Source organism: Cebidichthys violaceus, unplaced genomic scaffold (genome assembly GCF_023349555.1).
Source record: "Cebidichthys violaceus isolate CVI_PGR_0920_01 unplaced genomic scaffold, fCebVio1.0.p SCAF_32, whole genome shotgun sequence".
In the NCBI taxonomy this organism is placed as follows: Eukaryota; Metazoa; Chordata; class Actinopteri; order Perciformes; family Stichaeidae; genus Cebidichthys; species Cebidichthys violaceus.
In genome coordinates, this window is record NW_027176506.1 from 2,325,263 (window position 1) to 2,348,267 (window position 23,005).

Here is a 23,005-nt window from a genome sequence, read left to right on the forward strand (position 1 = left end):
GGGGAGGAGAACTGTGGACCCTGATGTTGTCGAGAGTTGGAAAGAATAATTTGATGAACTCCTGAACACGACCAACATGTCCTCCGTGGAGGAGGCAGAGCTTGAAGACTTAGGGTAAGACTCATCCATATGCCTGGCAGAGGTTGTTGAGGTAGTCAAAAAGCTCCTCAGCGGAAAGGTGCCAGGGGTGGATGAGATTCGCCCTGAGACGCTGAAGGCTCTGGACATTGTTGGGCTGTCTTGGCTGACACGTCTCTTCAGTGTCGCATGGAGGTCGGGGACGGTGCCTGTGGAGTGGCAGACCGGGGATGGTGGTTCCCATATTCAAAAAGGGGGACAGGAGAGTGTGCTCTAATAATCAGGGTATCACACTGCTCAGCTTCCCCGGGAAAGTTTATTCCAAGTTGCTGGAAAGGAGGTGTCCAGATACTCTCCACAAAGTCGAGCATGTTTTCAGTGTGTGTTGGCCTCCGCCAGGGTTGCCCCTTGTCACCAATCCGGTTTGTGATTTTTATGGACATGATTGGCACAGCCAGGGGAAGGAGAGTGTCCGGTTTGGGGACCTCAGACTTGCATCCCTGCTTTTTGCAGATGATGTGGTTTTATTGGCTCCTTCAAAACGCAACCTTCCGCACGTACTGGGGAAGTTTGCAGCAGAGTGTGAAGCTGCTAGGATGAGAGTCAGTACCTCCAAGTCTGAGGCCATGGTTCTCTGCCAGAAAACGGTGGATTGCACTCTCTGGGTTGGGAGTGAGTCACTGCCCCAAGCGAGGGAGTTCAAATATGTCGGGGTCTTGTTCACGAGTGAGGGTAAAATGGAGCGTGAGATGGGCAGGCGGTTTGGTGTGCAGTGCTGACCGGACCGTTGTGGTGAAGAGGGAGCTGAGCCGTAACGCAAAGCTTTCGATTTACCAGTTAATTTACATTCCGATCCTTTGGGTAGTGAGATCGCGGATACAAGCAGCCGAAATGAGCTTTCTTTGTAGGGTGGCTGGGCTCAGCCTTAGAGATAGGGTGATGAGCCCAGACATCCAAAGGGAGATCGGAGTAGAGCCACTGATCCTTTGCGTCGAAAGGGGCCAGCTGAGGTGGTTCGGGCGTCTGATCAGGATGCCTCCTGGACGCCTCCCTTTAGAGGTTTTCCAGGCACGTCCAACAGGTAAGAGGCCCTAGGGTAGACCCTAGATTACGTATCTCGTCTGGGAACGCCTCAGGGTTCCCCAGCAGGAGTTGGAAAGCATTGCCGGGGTGAGGGACGCCTGGAACATCCTCCTAAGCCTGCTGCCCCCGTGACCCGGCCATGGATAAACAGAAGCTAATGGATGGATCAACGCTAACGTGCTAACACACACAGACTGTTCCCTCACTGTTGTTGCCGTTTAACGTGTGGAGAATAAGGATGATCCCAAAGCTCTCCTCCTGCCAGTAAACAACTCTAGAATCTCCGGCTCCCTCCTGGCTCTCTCTAGTTGACGTTGCCCAATAACAGCATGTTAATCCCACCTGGCAGCCCTGTACGTCTCCAGGCACGTAGATAAACGTGGCCTGTCTGAATCCATGACATGTGAGGGGCTGTAGGTTTCTTTGGCGTCTGTCTCACCACCATTCTAGCAACAACTTCGCACTTAGAAATCCCGAATGATCGGTAGGCAGAGATGTCCGGTTGTCTGGTTTTGCAAGACTAACTCGTTCATTGCTTGTAAGGTAAGTGGTGTCCCTGCTGTTAAATAACTATGAATTGCAGAAGAACACAACGATACTTGCAAAGGCATTGCATTCAAAAGCAAATTTAATTATGGTTACAAAATAAATGAAGCTTAAGCGGAAGTTCAGTCAGGAAGACTCTCTTTACACTCCTTTTTCATTCATAATCTCTCTCTCTCTCTCCCTGTGATTACTCTATCAGCTGATTGTCGGCGTTCACTTTAACCAACCAGATTTTGCACAGTTTCCTTAAGCCAATCACTTTAAAAAATGGCTTTGAAAATGTTTTCCTCTCTGCTGCTGTCAGTTGTCATTTCAGCTCAAATCAGATGCCACCCTCCTCCACCCCAGTCACCTCCACAGTCATGCTCCTTATTCATCAGCTGATTGCAGCAACTCCCTTCACCACCACCACCACCACCAGTGTCTGGACTCCAGGGTGATTCTGCCTTATCTGACCTCAGCATCACTACCCCTCTATTACCCTACTTCAGACTTTGCACTATTCAAATTGTATGCATGTGTAATGAATTATTGTTCAATTCTAATGAAGTCTCTCCTGATTGAAATTACCTTATTACAAAAAAGAAGGAAAAAAATGGAAATATAGTATAGGAACTATAATTGTTTCTTAATTTTGGCAGTCCCTTTGGACGAAAGTTTTTCAGAGCACCAGAATCCCTTAAGAAAACAACAACTGTTACTGCAGCAGGGGTCTGACAATGTGCTCCACGCAGTCCTGGTTCTGTTTTTTCTGTGCCTTCCGTGCCTCCCTTCCCTCCAGCGGGCCCAGCAATACGGCCTGGGTCTCCTACTGACCGCAGGTCAATGAAGCCGGTGTCACCGATGACAAGCTTTTAGAATAACTACCAATCTTCTCTCTGATGGTCTTGTTTAATGATGTAGGTCATATAGAGGTATCAAATTCATTTGAGAATGTTTCATAACCAGTTAAAAGTCCCTCACAGTAACTTTAATTTCAGGATGCTGGAAAATCTCTGCTCTAGTTAAGGGCCAATCTGTGCTCGCCCATGTGCATGTGTCTAGTAATTTGTGAATACTCATAATGTGCTTACGTGAGCATATCTGCATGCATCTGAGTGACTGCATTACATTTGTATTGGTTTGTACATCACATGAGTCAGACCGGGTCTAGTCAGGCCAGAAAGCAGCTGTTGGTGCTTCCCATCTGTGACCCTTGTCGCATGAACATGACCAACATGGTGACAGTGTGGCCCCGCACAGATGGGTACATCAGAGCCACACAGGTACACGAGCAAGCCCTCAATGCCACACCATACCTGGGTGGAACATCAAAACAGAGCTCAGGGCCTCTTTAGAGCTCCATTGATTGACTGTTTTGATACTTAGAATCTGATTTATTAGCAACTTCTAAAACAATCGGCTCCACTGGCTAAACAGGCTAAACAGCTCTGTTTTAAGGTTTGTGAGCAACTTCATATCTTCAATGATCATCACATGATCATGGTCAGAGGTGAGCTCTGCTGCTGCTGTAACCCCAACCTAACTACAGGAAATGCCTCTCTAATTATTGCTTATTACTTAGTATGCTTCATGTCAACTAGATTTATGTCCTTAATCGTGTGACATAAACGGTTTTAAGAAGAGACGATCGGTGGTTTTCCATGTCTCTTCTGAATAAAAGTACGGAGGCAGTGGAATAAATCTTCTCCACTTCTAATCTTGGCTCCTCTTTAAGTCCCCCATGGCTAATAAAGCCAGTGTCATCCCTTATAAGCACAATAGCTTATTTTCAAGTGAAACTACTATGTACCTCCTTCGTCTGCTAACATATTAGCTGCTCTATAGTCTAGAGCCCCAGCCCTCTCTGTAATCATTTTACATCACGCCTCCTGAATTAGACGGATGGTATTTCTGCCATCCCAGATTATTAATTCACACCAAGCCCGCAAAAAAAAACTGAAGTGAGGCAGAAGATGAATAATGAATGTGCTATGCAATTATAAACTCAAATTTCACACCAGTGCTTACTAATTTAACACAAATTATTCATTGTGTTATGAATATATCTATTATTAGTAAATTGGGGCGGGACATATGGGAGATAAACCACTATTTCAACCCCAGGCCCTTTCCAAATTTCCATGGAGCATATTTTCACAACCGCACGTCTCTATGTGGTCATTCTATCTTTTATACGGTGAAGGCTCATAGAAAGGAAGTCCTGCAGTGCAACCCAAAGAATCGGTATCAAACTATGTGAGGATCCTAATGTTCTCTTCCCTGGAGAGTTTCTCAGGGATTGATACAATGATGTGCACATGTGACCGGCTCCCTAAATAACCAGTGTTTGTTTGTACCTAACCCCACGACCAAAAAAACCCCCTTGATGTTGTTTTCAACCTGTTTCAACACATGTGCACTTAGCAATTAGAGTACAGCCCCCCACGATGCAGACCTTTGTTTAACTGTGAGGCGTAGCTCAAGAGCCTGGAGCTAGCGCTGCATCACACGATCTCTGCTATTCCTTTCGTGTAGCAGAGCGCGGCACAGTTGTCTTTACTTGAGATCAAATGCAGGTGAGAGATCGTCGACTGGCCAGGCTGTATTCACGTTCATGCTAACTCGCTCCTCCAGCGAAGGTCCTGCACCTCTATGGAGACAGCACCTCTCCTGTTTACCGCCTGCACTTTAGTCCAAGTTTCTCAGAGATTCAGTCACGTGACTGTTGGTCTCAGCTGATTTCCTGTCAATCAAGGATTCAGTTGCTTTGAGAATCTCAGGATTTAATGTTTTCCTCAAGATCTAGTTCATGCAAACAGTTTATTTTGGGATGAATTTGAAATTACTAAGTAGAATAAAGTGATTTTGATGGAAAAGAAATCACTGTTTTAAGCTTTGATTTGGTTGCTTTTCATGACAGAAACGTTCGTCATGCACGATGTGTTCAAGGACAATTGGAGAGTTGAAAATCCGACAGTAATATCTGTTTTCACAGCTTCTTGCTACGATATCTCTGGTTTGAAAGAAACATTGCTTTTCAAACGCGCCTGAGGGTTTTGAGGTTCAGAGGTTAATGTGTCACCTATGTTGTATGTTGTGCTGTTGCAGTAAAAATGTAATTAAACTAGTTGTTCAATAAACTTTTGCTGTACCTCGGATGTAGTTGAGTGTTTTTAGGACTTTTCCGTTTCTGAGTTTTTTTATTTAACCTTTAATTCAAATAACAGTTTCATTCCAAAAGTTACTGCTGTGCAACTGGAGCCAGTGTAGCCTTGTTTAAATGAAACTCTAGTTTTCCCATTTATATGAGTGATGATGTCTTGCCTTGGATTCAAAACATAATAATAATGAGTATTCCTACATATATCTTACCTGTCACTGTATGCAGCAGCTGTGGCAGCAGTAGGCTGGGCATATCTGTAGGCAGCGTAACCACCCTGGAAACACACACACACACACACACACACACACACACACACACACACACACACACACACCAGAATACAAAGAACAGTTACGATTAAGACTTTAGTTTTGAATGTTCTTCTGAATAACAGCTTTCTTTTGTACTGGCACACTTGACACTGACACAATGAGACAGACGTATACAAACACTTTTAAGGTACAGTTGGATTTGAATGAGCCCTGACAGCAGTCCATTGAACATTCTGTGATACCCTGTGAAACATTCAGGTTCCTGTTCCTCCTCTCAGCGCTCTTAGAACGATTCCACCAGAGGAAAAACAACCAATCAGAGCCGAGGAGTCTCTACCGCAGTTTAACGTTACTCTAGGTTTCACATGGGACATGAGTGCGTGTGACCTGACTTCCTCCTTTGCTCCCGCCATAACCACGGCCATGTACAGTGGCATCGTTTAACGGAGGCCCACTGACCAAGCCGGTGCGTTTTTGTGTCCTTCTGCTGTCAAGGTGTTGTCTAATCGACACTGAACTTCCTCTGCCACCACAGGTAAGACTTCAGGAATAGCGGCATCTTGTTTATTAATTCCATCCAGCGCTTTTGTACTGTGGTGGAGTTTTGGTCTTGTTTTAACTTGTTGTTTTGTTGAGATCTTGGCTGTCATATTACAGCTTAGTCAATCTGTTTCCACTGAAAACCAGCAGGCTGTAAAGAGAACACGGCTGAGAACTCCTGCCTTAATTCAGCGTAAAACAAAAGCTATTTTTCTCTCTTCCAGGCTTGGTGACAACTCCAGCACTTCTCCCATCATTTCCCCCTTCCACCCTTCTGTGCTCTACAGCTGAGACAGTGTGTCTGTCCTGACATGAGCGATGGATTATGACCACTACCGACTGAGGAGGCGAGTAAGTGATACTTAGTGTGTGTTGATGGGCCGTGGCAGGAAGATGAACAGGTTGGCCTGTGTTAGTCACCAGCCACTGTGGACTGTCATCCTGACTGAGTGACTAATGGCATCCCTACAGCTCTGTATGCAGGCAATAGTTGGTGTGTGTGTGTGTGTGTGTGTGTGTGTATGTGTGTGTGTGTGTGTGTGTGTGTGAATGTGCCACACACACAATCTCACAGAGTGGACATTTCAATCCATCACATTTCCTGATTCACTGAAGGAAGACGGGCCAGTGAGGTCTGTCCATTTGCTACTCAAATGATGGTTGAGTCTTGTTTGAAGTCCGAGGTGAAAACATGAGGAACGCTTCAGACCAAACTGCACCTACCACGCTGTGAACGTGGAAATGAAACGTAACGCCATGGATTGAAACAAATAAACGTGTTTAGCTTTAGAAAAGAGACACAAGTTATGTAAGAAAAGAACGGTGAAACAGTTTGCTCCCAACTGCCCCCTCATGTGGGCTTTGTCGCTCTTTTTACTAAGTCACCTGACTGCCTCCTTTTTTCACGTCGTCGTTACCACGGCCACTAGAGGTCAACATAGGCTGACATTTTTTAAAGGGTTAACAGCTAACTCACATCTCCTGTAAGCTCAGTTCACCAACACACTGCGGTGACGCTGCTGCTCGCACACATTCACTAACCTACTAAATAAACTGAGAGAAAAAAGCAGCAACAGTCGCCTTCAAAATAAAAGCAAAGCAGCTGTTGCAGACTTATACTTTGCTATTTTTTACCATCGCTGTTAAACTACCATCAAGAAAACGTAAGACGTCCTGCAGACGTTTCTCCTTATGCATGAAACATGTTTGAGTTTGCAGTCTCCAGGGAGCAGGAATTAGAAATAAAAGTCCGTCAGCAAGCTAAGCCTGTTTCAGATAACAGCCTTGGCCACTATTACAGGATTTACGGTGTTTCTCTTCTCTATCCATATCTTCCGATGCTGTGAACCTCTCTGGAATGGCGGGGCTCTTCTTCTATCTTATTTATCTTATCTGCTACCACATTTTCAGCAAACAGAAGCACAGGGTCAGGGCTCTGGACCTCTTCGCTAATGAATATTAATTGTTCTGACTGCAGCATGGCAGTTAGTCCTTGTGGCAGGGGCATGGGGCTAATGGGTGGGCAGGGAGCTATCTAAGGACCTCCTCCTCACACACACGCACACTAACTATGTCTGTGCTTGTGCTTCTATTGTTCAAGATTTTCACAGCTTTGGTGCTGTAGAATAAGGCTACATCCATACTACTCCGTTTTCGTTTGGAAACGGAGTTTCTCCGTCCATACAGCGTTTCAGCCATCGTTTCCGAAATGATCTCCATCCACACCACACGCCTGGAAACGAATATCACGTGACTCTTCACGTACACTGGGCATGCGCCGATGTAAACAGGAAGTAGATTGTCGTATTTTGTAACTAAGCAACCAGAGTAATAAAGTAGTCTTTAATGATCGTAAGTACGTGTTTGATACTTAAGATCTTCTCTCAAATCTTCCTCTATAAACTCAAACAGATACAGTTTGTGGAAAGTTTAATACGTTTTATTTTTCAGACTTAACGTTAGTTACAGCGCTGCGGCTCTCTCTCTCTCTCTCTCTCTCTCTCTCCGCTCACTGATCTCTCTCTCTCTCTCTCTCTCTCTCTCTCTCTCTCCTCACTGATCTCTCTCTCACGTCGCTCACTGATCGCTCCAATAACAGCTGTTTCCTCCGCAGACATGCAGACTTTAACTGGACAACAGCTGCTAGTAAAGACAACAAGGTCAGCAATGCCTGTAATCAGTTGTCCGTGTTAAATTAACCTGGTAGTCGATCGCGGGTGTTACGTCATTGTTTCCAAACGTATGCGTTTCCGTCCGTCCACACGAATACGCTACCCGGAGTTTTCAAAGTTATCCGGCTTCGGGATCATTTCTAAACTCCTCCGTTTACGGAGCTCGAAAACGCCGGCGTAGTGTGGATGCTCAGTGTAAACGGAGCAAAACATATGCGTTTCGAAACGAAAACGGAGTAATGTGGATGTACTCTAAGGCTAAAATATGGTCACACACCATAACAACACATTCATAGAACACATTACACACGTGTAATTATAGTCACCATAGGTGCTCTAGATGAAGCAGTGGTATTTTAAATCTGTTCATGTTTAAACTGTTACTTTCAGCCTGAGTTATGTGTGTGACTTCTTCGTACTTATCTAATATAATAGTTTTCTCTTTGTTTGTAAAATGTGACGCTCAGCTGACAGCAGACCGGTCCATGTTTGTGATTGGTCAGATGTCCCTTTATGTGAAGGCCCTCACAGACAGATTAAAAACCCTGGTTGATTTAACAAGTTGATAACCAGCTTCTTAGAAGGTTGTTAGGGTTAGTTAAGCCAGATAATAACGATACCCCGGGTATGTTGCCCTGCTCCTTCTAGGACCCTGGAGACAGGAGCAGGTCTGTGTCAACTCCCCTTGAAACCTTTTTTACAAGGACCAGCTTTAGACCACATTTTTTAGTTATAATAAAACTTGGCAATTCTATTTTTGGTCTAAAATATCAAACCATATGCATGAAGTGACAGAAATGATGCTATAGAGATGCATTTGTTTATTGGTTGTGGTTCTAAAATGAGTCACAGTGGGAAAAGAAATACTAGTGTGATAAATATGTCACACCTGTATGTCAAGCTGGGTTTTTGTCCTGTCTCCACGTTTGTTTTGTGACTTCCTGTTTTATTTTGGAAATTAACTCTCCTCTCGTTTCAGGTTCCTTGCCCTTCCTCATGTGTCACCAGTCTGATTGTCTTCCCTGATTCCTGATTGTGTCCACCTGTTCCCCCACTTCCCTCATGTGCACTTATAGTCTGCGTCTCCCCTTGTCCTGTGCCAGTGTGTCATGTCCTTTCGTCTTGCACACCCGCCTTATGCGATTATCAAGTCCAAGTCATAGTTTCGTCGGTTCCGAACCTTGTTATAGAGTCCTTGGTTGGCCTTGTGCCGTTTTTTTGCCTTTTTGACTATTCAGCTCTTCGAGTTAAATCAGAGCATTTTACTTGTAGTTTAATACCTTCCTCGAGAAGAGATTTTTGGTTTGGCTTTTGCCGTTTTGACTTTTCAGCTCTTTGAGTTAAATCGGAGCATTTTTAGTTCTACTTTGTTATTTTCTTCTTTCCTCGCTAAGAGAGGTTTTTGTTGGCTTCCCGTATTTAATATTGCCCAGCTCCATTAGTTTAGCCAGAGCATTTCCCCGTTCATCCCTCTTCGGAGGAGTTTTTTGTTTCCAGGGATTTCCCTGTGTATTTTTGTTGGAAATAAAAGATTGTCAGCTGAACCTCTACTCTGCGTCCGAGTCCTCCTCAAGAGCTCCCTTCGTGACAAAATAAACTAATTGTAGCTGTTAAGCAATTAAACTGTGTTGCTATTTTGTCAAAGCGAGTTCAAAAGTTATTCTAATTTGTTTCTTAAATTTCTGTTAAATGATCCTAAAACTGATCCTATCCATTTCATCTATGTAGTAATTCAAACAATGCTACTGGTTTCCTACTAATAATCCAATGCACTAACAACATGAGTGAAGGATTTGGCACGTTGAAAATGTAGTCTGACCATTTTCCCTCGTTCTATTAATTTAATCAAGAATTGATTCTGAATCAAATCATGGCGCCAAGAATCAATATCAAATCAAATTGTGAGATTCCTACAGGAGATATTTGTCCACTTTTTAAGTCTCGTCATGTTCTCCCTTTGTTGCTTGATGTGACTCTTGCTCACAGAGCCTGCAGCTGTTCGTCTTCTCTCTCCCGGGGCCGTGATCTGAAGAGCAGGCTGAGACCAGCTAGCTGAAGGTGAAGCCATGTATGAGTATGGGCAGGAACCAGGGAGATGGCGGTGTAGCATGCAATGTCATACCAGTAAATAATACTTACATAAATATCTGCACCATAAAATCCATCCTGGTAAACAACACTGCAGAGGATGCAAAACACAAACAAACAGACAAACAAACACACAATAAAACAAAAACATCCAATATTAGTGCATGTTGACATGCAGGCACTGGACTCTACCAACCAAACCTCCAGCTCCACAATCGATCCAGAAACATCCCAAAATAAAGACATGAGAGGAAAACAGCAGGCAGCCCTCTCTGCTCTCTAATGGCTGTAAGGAGGCTGGGAAGGTCCAAAAGCACTCTCTCACGGGGGTTTACTAATATTATACAATAAGTATCACATGTGTCCTGAGGTTTGTATCTAAACATGGATATCAAGATTGTTCTAGCACAATCATAACTGCATGCAAGCCACTGGAGAGGAATAGCAAAACAAATATTTCTTCATATCAACTCATATTTCACCTTACGACTTAACAACTCATCCACAAAAGCATCTGGCTTTCACGTACACTGTATTTACTTCAGTTAGTTTAACTGCTAGTTCAAAATATGTTTAGTCTTTGCTTATCATATGTACTTTTTTAGGGATTATATATTATATATTAAAGTACATCACGAGTACAGACCTTTTTTAATGCAGAATACGCAAAGCTTGAACTAGTGTTATTGAGTCTGTTATTGTGTTTGAACCTTAAGGAGTCCGAACTCTCGAGGACGGGAGGATTCAGCATACGTATTTTGCAATTGGGACAGCAGTGTTTTTTGCAGAAATAAATCAGTAATCATAAAAGTAATGTAGTCTGATTGCCATTCGTTATTTTTGGATGAGCTCAATAGAGTGCTGAATGTATCACATATTTTCTATTCAATAGATTTTGGATTATTATCGAACATAATCTCTTTGGCAAACAAACATGTATGATACTTCCACGTTTTGTTCTGTAAGATATTCTTCACAAAGGAATAACAACAAACAATTTTTTAATTCGACTCATTTATACACTTGATAGCAAACTGCTTTTTTTAAGACACTTAAAAGCTTCAATTCACCAGAGGGGTATTTACTGACGTATTTCATTTCATAGAACAAAACTTGTTAATGTGTTAAACTTGTTAATGTGTTAAAAACAGACCTTATTTCAGACATCTAACCAAAAGCACGTTCACAAATCCACAGATTTCGAGACAAGGACACATTCCTTCAGCACCCTCCAACAAAAAACATGCAAATATAGACAAAGGAAAAGAAATATGCTTCATCATTATTTTGTATATAAAGCAGTCAACAGCACAGTGCAAGTTGAACTTGGAGCAGCAGCAGTACCAATAAAAGTGTCATTATATTTTATGATGACATCACTCTTTAAAAGAAAAAATATGATTTTGTGTTATTGTGGTTGTATAAATATAATATATGGCTCCACTAGATTGCTGCTAGACTGCACTGTTAACAAAGGGGCATGCCTCCCCCATTGAGATTTTTGACAGCAGTGTAAATTGTGTTTTTGAAAGGCTAAAAGCTAACAAATATGGATTGAAGCAGAATATTTTGGTAGATAAAGACAATTTTGGAAATGATTTCATCCATCTTATTTTCAATAGATCTGTTGACTTTTGGACTGAGACATTTACAGAGACGAGGAGTCGCATCGCTTACTGTGAGAAAGATAAAGAGAAGATGGAAGTTGGACTTTGCAATGTTTTTGAAAGTTATTAATAATAACAAATTGACCTTCAACATTACAAATGTAGTTTGAACTATTTGGTACAGACGTACAAATTCCCCAGTTTGTCCTGTGTGTTTGTGCTGTACAAGACATTTCAGGCAGTTCTCTCATTTCTTATGAACTGTCTTTTCACACTGCGATGCCTGCACACAGTTATCCTGTTCAGAATCCTCACTCCAACTCCACAAAATCTTTTGTTCGACCCTTCTTGTCACCTCGCCTTGAAGGCTGCTCTACAAGATGCATCAGGATCTTAATCATTCACAGAGTCACATCACACACTCACACCAGAGTAATTTGGGATTCAGTATCTTGCCCAAGGACACTTTAAATTGACACTTCGACATTGAACCAATCTTCCGATTAGTGGATGACCCACTCTACCTCCTGAGCCGATGACATCTTTATGACAGCAACAGTGTTATTCTCTAAGACTTGCCCCACTCCACCAGAACCAGAGAAGATATTCACTGTTACTTTGTTTAACAGACCACTTGGTTATGCTCAATCACAGTTATGAACATCCCCACGGCCTCAAGTGTTGTTCTTGAGAAGCTGCAGCATTTATTCATGGACAAACTGAAACCTACAGTGGACATTTACTACCACTGAATACGTTTACAGCTGATTCTCTCTTTGCTCCCAATGCCTGTCTGCTATGAGCACATTCACGTCTCTCTGTCACTGGCTTGAGCACACATTCGCTACGCATGCACTTATAGTGCTCCCACTGAAGTTCTCTATGTAGATCTTTGTGGGTAAAAAACGGTTTGCCCAGCAACAACAACCGCGTAAGAAAGTGGATCAACTGATCGACTGCAGCGACGGAGACATTACCAGCAGATACACTGTCACAACTATTAATTTTGAAGAAGCAACGGCCATCACTCACTTTGACCAATGGTGTGACATCATCACTCACTTCCACCAATGGTGTGACGTCATCACTCACTTCAACCAATGGTGTGACATCATCACTCACTTCCACCAATGGTGTAACAATATCACTCACTTTGACCAATGGTGTGACGTCATCACTGACTTCCACCAATGGTGTGACGTCATCACTCACTTCCACCAATGGTGTAACAATATCACTCAATTCCACCAATGGTGTAACGTCATCGCTCACTTCAACCAATGGTGTGATGTCATCACTCACTTCAACCAATGATGTAACATCATCACTCACTTCCACCAATGGTGTAACAATATCACTCACTTCAACCAATGGTGTGACGTCATCACTCACTTCCACCAATGGTGTGACGTCATCACCCACTTCCACCAATGGTGTGACGTCATCACTCACTTCCACCAATGGTGTAACGGCATCGCTCACTTCGACCATTGGTGTGATGTCATCACTCACTTCCACCAATGGTGTAACGTCATCGCTCACTTCCACCAATGGTGTAACGTCATCGCTCACTTCAACCAATGGTGTAACAATATCACTCACTTCAACCAATGGTGTGACGTCATCACTCACTTCAACCAATGGTGTAACGTCATCGCTCACTTCGACCAATGGTGTAACGTCATCGCTCACTTCGACCAATGGTGTGATGTCATCACTCACTTCCACCAATGGTGTGACGTCATCACTCACTTCAACCAATGGTGTAACGTCATCGCTCACTTCAACCAATGGTGTAACAATATCACTCACTTCAACCAATGGTGTGACGTCATCACTCACTTCAACCAATGGTGTAACGTCATCGCTCACTTCGACCAATGGTGTAACGTCATCGCTCACTTCGACCAATGGTGTAACGTCATCGCTCACTTCCACCAATGGTGTAACGCCATCACTCACTTCGACCAATGGTGTGACGTCATCGCTCACTTCGACCAATGGTGTAATGTCATCACTCACTTCCACCAATGGTGTAACGCCATCACTCACTTCGACCAATGGTGTGACGTCATCGCTCACTTCAACCAATGGTGTGACGTCATCACTCACTTCCACCAATGGTGTAACGTCATCGCTCACTTCAATCAATGGTGTAACAATATCACTCACTTCCACCAATGGTGTAACAATAGCTCTCACTTCCACCAATGGTGTAACAATATCACTCACTTCCACCAATGGTGTGACGTCATCACTCACTTCCACCAATTGTGTAACGTCATCGCTCACTTCAACCAATGGTGTAACAATATCACTCACTTCCACCAATGGTGTGACGTCATCGCTCACTTCAACCAATGGTGTAACGTCATCGCTCACTTCGACCAATGGTGTAACGTCATCGCTCACTTCCACCAATGGTGTAACGGCATCGCTCACTTCGACCATTGGTGTGATGTCATCACTCACTTCCACCAATGGTGTGACGTCATCACTCACTTCAACCAATGGTGTAACGTCATCGCTCACTTCGACCAATGGTGTAACGTCATCGCTCACTTCGACCAATGGTGTGATGTCATCACTCACTTCCACCAATGGTGTGACGTCATCACTCACTTCAACCAATGGTGTAACGTCATCGCTCACTTCAACCAATGGTGTAACAATATCACTCACTTCAACCAATAGTGTGACGTCATCACTCACTTCAACCAATGGTGTAACGTCATCGCTCACTTCGACCAATGGTGTAACGTCATCGCTCACTTCGACCAATGGTGTAACGTCATCGCTCACTTCCACCAATGGTGTAACGCCATCACTCACTTCCACCAATGGTGTAACGTCATCGCTCACTTCAACCAATGGTGTAATGTCATCGCTCACTTCAACCAATGGTGTAACGTCATCGCTCACTTCAACCAATGGTGTAACGTCATCGCTCACTTCCACCAATGGTGTAACAATATCACTCACTTCCACCAATGGTGTAACAATATCTCTCACTTCCACCAATGGTGTGACGTCATCACTCACTTCCACCAATTGTGTAACGTCATCGCTCACTTCCACCAATGATGTAACAATATCACTCACTTTCACCAATGATGTAATGTCATCACTCATTCATTGACTCACTCAGTGACAGACTTTTAGGCTGGCCAACAATTTGACGCAAAAAGAATAAAAAGGTTTATAAATATATAAATAGAGTGCTTAAAACCAGATACACCCGAGGGTCCCCCATTTGGACGCAGAGTACATCAAAACTTAGAGAGTTTTGTGTTAAAAGTAACTGGCAGAGAACCCACGAAGAACGAATATAGTGATGTTATAGTTCTGCAGAAACCTCAGCGTCCTGGGAACAACATGAACTAGGTCACTTCTACATGAGACAAACACATCTCCCATCAGCCAAGCAAACAAATAACAAAATATCATAAATCATACTCGATATGACTGGGACAGACCGGAGAAAAAGGCTGCTACACTCCGTTAGCAACGTGCTACCTACAAACATGCAGCATGAAAAAGCACGAGCGCCTGACGGAGATTACGGACATAGTTTCCATTTCTCTCCCCGGTAAACCATCGCAGAGATATTCAGCTTCGAACACAAAAAGTCACACAGCTTTCATCGAATATTGTACTTACCTTTGGTCGAATCTCAGCGAAAAAATGGAATATCTCCGTACTTCCAACGCATGTTTGTCCAGCTGCTGGTGCTCCGTGTGAATCCGTTCGATTCGTGTCTCTCCGACACTCCTCGGATTCTTGGGAGGGTTGGAAGCTCAGCAAATCAGATTTCAGAGCTGGACCTTTTTGAGCTTTATTGGCTAATAGTGCTGTCAATCATCTAGCTTTCAATTCCAGGCAATTCTATTGGCTCCTACGGTTCGAAGGATGTCTCAATGGTGAAAATCGGAGAAGGGGGGGCTGAGATACAGCCCTGAACAGAGAGTCGAAGCAGGATTTGACCTTAAACTAAATAACTAAAAAGGGCATAGAAAGAGCTTAAAACACTCAAAAAAGGTCCAATCTTCGGTCTATTGATTCAATGAACATCATGAGTGATACATAGAAGTGATATAGAGTGTTTTTGAATTTTAAAAATACTTTTTTATTCAAATCTTGGAGTATTTGATCAGTTTTCTAATTTGAAATGCTCTATATTTCATAAATGTTTCACTGTATCTATGTATAGCTGTGTATATAGAGCCTATATCAGTTGTTCTAAGAGCCCAGCATATTAAAAGTCTTGGATACCCATACTTTCCAAAAAACAATACCCTAAAAGTGCTGTTTTTCAAGATCGAGCTTTTGAGTTTTCCAAGTTCTGCTGTGTTCCATCCTTATCTTATGTGAACCAGTAACTTGTATTCTGATAGTTCCATGATTTTTCTCATCTCAAAAATATATAAAAAAAGTTTTTTTTTTTTTTTTTTTTTTTTTTTATTTATTTTTTTTATACAATTAATTAGGTATTTCTTATCTTTATTCGAGCTGAGGCCTGCAAATAGGCCTCGTTTTTAAAAGGTTAAAGTGAAATCCAGGGCAGTATCTTTAGACACCAATAGTACCCCACCTTAACAAGGCAGGACTAGTGTCGTCTTTCCACTGAATGGTACGGCTCTGCTCGTCTCAACTCTGCTCACTGCAGATAGTAGATTCTCAACTGATCGCCATAGAGTCATCACTCACTTCCACCAATGGTGTAACGTCATCGCTCACTTCCACCAATGGTGTAACGTCATCGCTCACTTCAACCAATGGTGTAACAATATCACTCACTTCAACCAATGGTGTGACGTCATCACTCACTTCAACCAATGGTGTAACGTCATCGCTCACTTCGACCAATGGTGTAACGTCATCGCTCACTTCGACCAATGGTGTAACGTCATCGCTCACTTCCACCAATGGTGTAACGCCATCACTCACTTCGACCAATGGTGTGACGTCATCGCTCACTTCGACCAATGGTGTAATGTCATCACTCACTTCAACCAATGGTGTAACGCCATCACTCACTTCGACCAATGGTGTGACGTCATCGCTCACTTCAACCAATGGTGTGACGTCATCGCTCACTTCAATCAATGGTGTAACAATATCACTCACTTCCACCAATGGTGTAACAATAGCTCTCACTTCCACCAATGGTGTAACAATATCACTCACTTCCACCAATGGTGTGACGTCATCACTCACTTCCACCAATTGTGTAATGTCATCGCTCACTTCAACCAATGGTGTAACAATATCACTCACTTCCACCAATGGTGTGACGTCATCGCTCACTTCAACCAATGGTGTAACGTCATCGCTCACTTCGACCAATGGTGTAACGTCATCGCTCACTTCGACCAATGGTGTAACGTCATCGCTCACTTCCACCAATGGTGTAACGCCATCACTCACTTCGACCAATGGTGTGACGTCATCGCTCACTTCGACCAATGGTGTAATGTCATCACTCACTTCCACCAATGGTGTAACGCCATCACTCACTTCGACCAATGGTGTGACGTCATCGCTCACTTCAACCAATGGTGTGACGTCATCACTCACTTCCACCAATGGTGTAACGTCATCGCTCACTTCAACCAATGGTGTAACAATATCACTCACTTCCACCAATGGTGTAACAATAGCTCTCACTTCCACCAATGGTGTAACAATATCACTCACTTCCACCAATGGTGTGACGTCATCACTCACTTCCACCAATTGTGTAACGTCATCGCTCACTTCAACCAATGGTGTAACAATATCACTCACTTCCACCAATGGTGTGACGTCATCGCTCACTTCAACCAATGGTGTGACGTCATCACTCACTTCCACCAATGGTGTAACGTCATCGCTCACTTCAACCAATGGTGTAACGTCATCGCTCACTTCAACCAATGGTGTAACGTCATCGCTCACTTCCACCAATGGTGTAACAATATCACTCACTTCCACCAATGGTGTAACAATATCTCTCACTTCCACCAATGGTGTAACAATATCACTCACTTCCACCAATGGTGTGACGTCATCACTCACTTCCACCAATTGTGTAACGTCATCGCTCACTTCCACCAATGATGTAACAATATCACTCACTTTCACCAATGATGTAATGTCATCACTCACTCATTGACTCACTCAGTGACAGACTTTTAGGCTGGCCAACAATTTGACGCAAAAAGAATAAAAAGGTTTATAAATATATAAATAGAGTGCTTAAAGTGAAATCCAGGGCAGTATCTTTAGACACCAATAGTACCCCACCTTAACAAGGCAGGACTAGTGTCGTCTTTCCACTGAATGGTACGGCTCTGCTCGTCTCAACTCTGCTCACTGCAGATAGTAGATTCTCAACTGATCGCCATAGAGACGCCATGTTAAACTGCTATGACATTGTTCGGTTGGAACCCTGACTTAAGTGGTACCAAGAAGTTTCCAGGTACTATTGCTCATGGATAAAGAAAATAACCGTTCTAACGTGTGATGAAGTGAAGTGAAGTGAACCGGTCTGCTGATATCATTGTGTGTGTTTCTCTATTATTGTCTCCTGATCTGCAGAATCCCTTGACTAATAATATGAAATCACTGGATGACCATTAGTGCTGAGATTAAACACTTCCCTCTATGTGCACTGTATGCAAGTTTGTGCGTGTGTGTGAGAGAGAAAGCATTCCTCATCTAGCCTCCAATAAAAAGAGCAGGACGCTGCTGTCAGCACCGCATTATGAAAGAGTTCCATTTAACAAGAAGAGCTCCTCAGAGGAACAAGCTTCCCAATTCACCAGCCAATAGCCTGCTTTCACTCGTTTGTGCTATCTCTGATAATCAATAACTTCTCAAATGTCAAGGAGGCCCAGAGAGCAGGTTCACTAATTAAAATGTATTGTGTGGGACTGCAGCACAGCTTATAGATACTATAGGCTGTCATGTCAGGCCGCCGTAAAGACATGAAGGAGCAGTTAATGAACACACACACACACACAGCACACAACAGCACACTGGGTTTCCTCGCTGTGTCACAGCTCTACGCCACTCGAGACAGTTTTAATAAAAATACATCACGGTCCACATTAATAATTCATCATTCGCCTGCCACTGGGGCAATTAAGCGGTGCTGCAGCGTTAATGAAAGTACAATCTGTAGCACATATCTCTTTATCAAGACCCTGCTGGATTGTTCACCCAAACACCTATCGTCCTCATGCTATGTGACGCTTCCTCACAGTGACAGTGTTGTTGTGGGTGAAGGTATTATTTATCCCTCCAACAGAAAGCTTTTCTCAGAAGCACCTGCACATCTGCTTTAATCGACCTGTGTTGGAACGAAGGTGTTTTCCATTGGGTTATTTCCACTTCATAAACCAATAAATAATGTACCATGTGTTTTCAGATAGCAGCCTCTACTGGCTACAGAAGCCTTTATTTGAAGAAGGCTTACATTAGAGCCTTTACTTCCAGTTAACCCCGAGAAACGTTTTAATTTGCTGTTGATGCTGTTTGATGTTAATAATGTTAATACAGACTTTACACTTCCTCCATGTTGCCTTTCATTCAGTATAATCAGGCAGCAACCTTAGCTTCTTAAAAGTAAAGCCAATGTGGAGGTGCCATGAACTCCATACATTTAAAAGTGCAGAAGAATAGGGGGATAAATATCCAACTATTTGAAAATAGAGTGGACAAAAAACTGAACTAAACTAAATACTGTAAAAAAGGTTTTTATTTACGCTTGGCTGAGGTAGAAAAGATGGTATATTGATAAAACAAAATGTGACAAAGTGCAATGGAAGCAGATTTTGTGAATGAATAAGTTATAATTAATTAATAACTTGAATATTACTCAAGCTGAAAACAAGAGCTGAGAACATGAATTGTGCTTGGAGCGATGATGAGACCTTATCCTTCCTCACATTATTACATAAAACCAACAGAATTGTCATATTTTCATCATGTTCCATAAATGGAGGTTTGACTGGAGCTCTTTCAAGTAAGTCTTTCTGTTGTGCCCTCTCATTCAAAAACGGTTTAACAGCACCTGTTTATCTCCATGAAGCGAATATTCAGAATAGTGCCTGAAAATTTACATTAAATCATTTATTTTAGTAACTTTCTGAAAATAAGCATTACATTTGAATTTGTAAATCTGTTCCCGTCCTTAAATAGACTCTCAGCCAGCCTCCTTAGTGTCCATTTGCTTGCAGTCATAAAGAGCAAAATGAATAAAAAAGAACCAACAGAATAAATCAAATCAGATCTGACTGCCCACAATACACAGCTATGCTTGGCTTGTCTCCAGAGCATTCAGCCATGGAGGATCAGCCAGAGCTGCTGCTGGGCTGGAAGATGCTTATTGTACTTTGCTTTCTTCTTTATTTATTTTTTTTGGGCAACTGGGTAAACCCCAAAAGTGGTCACAAAGTGGAAGATCACCCACCATGAATGACACCACAGTACAAGGCCAAATTGACAATAATGTTCCATGAGTCCGTTCAGAGGCACATGTCTTGGAGCATGCCAGTTGGCTGATTTAGCATGCTGTGGAAGTGGGGGAGTGTGTTATCGCTGTGAGGCGAGGCTGGAATGCACCGCTCCGCTGACTCTGAGCTCAGAGATTCAGGACTTGCCATTGGATAAAGGAACAAGAGAAGGAGAGGCCAGAAAGGAAGAAATGACAACAGGACAAGAGCAATAAAGAATGCTCACCCTCCGTAAGCTGGGATGTGTGGAGGCGGGGCAGCTGCCCTGAATGTGTTGTACACGGTCCGTCCTCGACCTCTTAGGTGGGCTCCTCTGTATGCTGCTGCTGCACTGGCTGTTGGGTAGGGAAAACCTGGTACTGGAGACATAGAACAGAAGAAATGATGCACACCTTACCTGATTCATAAAAAGAACACACAATTTCCTTGTTGTTTTAGTCGGTGCATGGTGGAACATGAATAGCTGTACACCTGCAGCATTGAATTTGAATCTGAATTATGGACAAAAAGTTTTTAGTTTAAAGAGAGTGGCAGTGGAGTGGAGCTATTGCAGTGGTATTGTTATTAACTTATCATTAATCTTAATTGAGGCCGACTGACTCAAAGCTTAATTTGAGAGCTGGGGTGAGTGAAGGTTGAGAAGGAGATCTAGGTGCCATATTCAACCCTAATTATACATCTCTTCAAAAAGGAGATCTAATAAAATGCTAATAGAAACAGTGAATCATTCATGGACCTGATGAAAAATGGAAGGTTTGAGCCAAAGGATAAGAGTTTGTCAAAGAGAGACAAGGAGAGGAGTGAGGCTGGTAATTGTTCCTATTCATCTTCTGTCACCTTGATTCTAGGAGCGAGTGGCCTGGCCACTCTGAAAGTCACACTGATGACTGTTCCAACGCTGCTCCACTCTGCTGTTCATATGGCCTAAATGAAAAGGAGTGGTTGGCATATGCAAATAGAGAACAACTCGGACTCATGACAACTTATGAATACTGAGCAATACTGCTGAACTCATTGACAACGTAAACAAAGGACTAATCTGGGACAGCGCCATGGATTCACCAGTACTCAGCACGGTGAGCCACGGTCCGGGTCATAGATTCTAACTGGCACACCGCTCAGTCAGATAAAGGATCAATGAGTCAGGCAGACTAGACTCTTCTAAATGCCTACTGACTACAGCAATGCACCATGTTGTAAAAAGTTTGCCAGAGCTGAAGGACAACGCCAAGTCATGTTTTCAGTCTGATTGTACAAGTTGCTTCCTGGCGCTTTACTGCAGCCCACTGCTCCTACTGCTTGGGATGGGTTAAATGCTGAGCTCAAATTTCACATATGCAGCTGTATGACCAAGTTGAAGTCAGGTCGCAAGGCTTCATTAGCAAATTGCAAGTCAACGTATGCTGGGTTTGTACTTCGTCCTTAAGCCATCTCCTATCATTCCTCACACACCATGAATGCCGTTGAGAGACTGCATGTGTCATCAGCATATGGTTCATCGCATGCCTCCTCTGTGTCGCCTTCAAATGTGTCTGTTCAGAATTTCAGACATGCTCGGACTTCACTTCACATCTGGACACTGAGACCTCTGGACACTAAAGGACCTCTTTCTCAGAAGAAACGTATTGTGAGGTTAATGATCTTCTAACTTTGACACTAGAGACCACTGTTCACATCCCGTCTCAGCCCAAGTTAGTTCTTCCAACTGTAACTAGAACATCATTTCGATACTGGGATTGGTTTGCACTTTACTACCAATTTTCAACTCCCAAATGTGGGCAAAACCATGACCATGCTATCTAATAGGCTAAAACAGTATGTGAGAGTTTTTAGTATGTCTGTATCCTTAGTATGCAACCAATAGAATAGTACAAGAATTGAATACTATTTCCACTGAAATGTTACAGTAGGCAAACAGTGGAAACTAGGTAATACATCAATATCCCACAATGCAATGTGGTAGTGAGGACAATGTTCAAAACAGGAACAGCTCTGTAACATAAAATTAGTTCAGACTTTAGACCCCACAATTTATTGTTTGGTCACACAAGATTTCCAACCGGCAAGTAGGCTCTCAGGAAGGGACATGGAAATAATCGCTTAGTGCGTCTCAAAAGATACATACTACCAGTGGTGGCCGTCAGGGCCAGCAAAGCCTTCTCTGCTGGCCTAAACAGAATCACAAAGTTATAGCTATTTTATAATTCAATATTTTTTCATAAATACACTACATGTATTCTAATTATTTTTCCCCATTAGCTTATTTCCTCATTGCACAGCTCCTGTCTTCCTCTGTTGCTCTGCTTCCAGTGCAGCTTGTTTTAAGTAGAGCTCTTATCCAATCAGATTCAGCCTCTATGTCTCTATGTAAGGAGAGAGGCCCGAGGTCCTCTAGGAAGCCTTTGCAGATTAAGTAAATGGGGACGATATTGTTGATTGTCATAGTGTTCAACCAATCAGATCTTTAGTTTGACATGTTGGGCGTATTCTTTGACGTGTCAGAGCTACCCAGGTAGCCTGCTAAGTACGTCAGCATTAAGGTGTGGTCTGATTGGTCAGTGGGCTAGCGTGACTGTTGTGAAGCTGAAGCTAGCTAGCAGAACTTAGTATTAGTAGTAAGAGTTCAAGTTGAAAGATATGTATGGAGTTATGACATTAACATGACATTTTTAGCGTTTTGCTTGGTGTAGCTTTGTTTTTTTAACACTCAATGGCTGAAGGAGGAGGAGAAACAGATTTGGGAGATACTGACAACGCCTTTCTGGAGAAGGACATTTCCAGAAAAGATGGACATCGTATCAAAGGGTTGACCAAGCCCACAGCTAGCAGCTCTGACCCAGAGGGAAAAGGATTTGTACAAACAGTATTCCTGGCTGACAGCGTTAGAGAAGCATTACACATTTTATGGCTAAGAATGTGTTTTATTTGCGACTGAGAGTCTTGGTGTTTGGAGCTGTTTGGAGCTATGCTACGCTAA

General features: G+C 42.9%; 1 protein-coding gene across 11 annotated transcripts in view; it reads right to left on the reverse strand.

Annotated features, from left to right (window-relative positions):
• Positions 1-23,005, reverse strand: part of rbfox1 (RNA binding fox-1 homolog 1) — a 130,996-nt gene that overhangs the window by 14,729 nt on the left and 93,262 nt on the right. For 8 of the 11 annotated variants that reach the window (XM_068724779.1, XM_068724783.1, XM_068724780.1 and 5 more), the window contains exons 8-10: positions 20,255-20,387; positions 9,975-10,014; positions 5,062-5,126 (exon numbers count right to left, since the gene is read on the reverse strand). In XM_068724779.1, coding sequence (XP_068580880.1) covers positions 5,062-5,126; positions 9,975-10,014; positions 20,255-20,387 — 238 coding nt within the window. The remainder of the gene's footprint in view (positions 1-5,061; positions 5,127-9,974; positions 10,015-20,254; positions 20,388-23,005) is intronic. The other 3 variants (XR_011103957.1, XM_068724787.1, XM_068724786.1) reach the window with 1 other exon arrangement.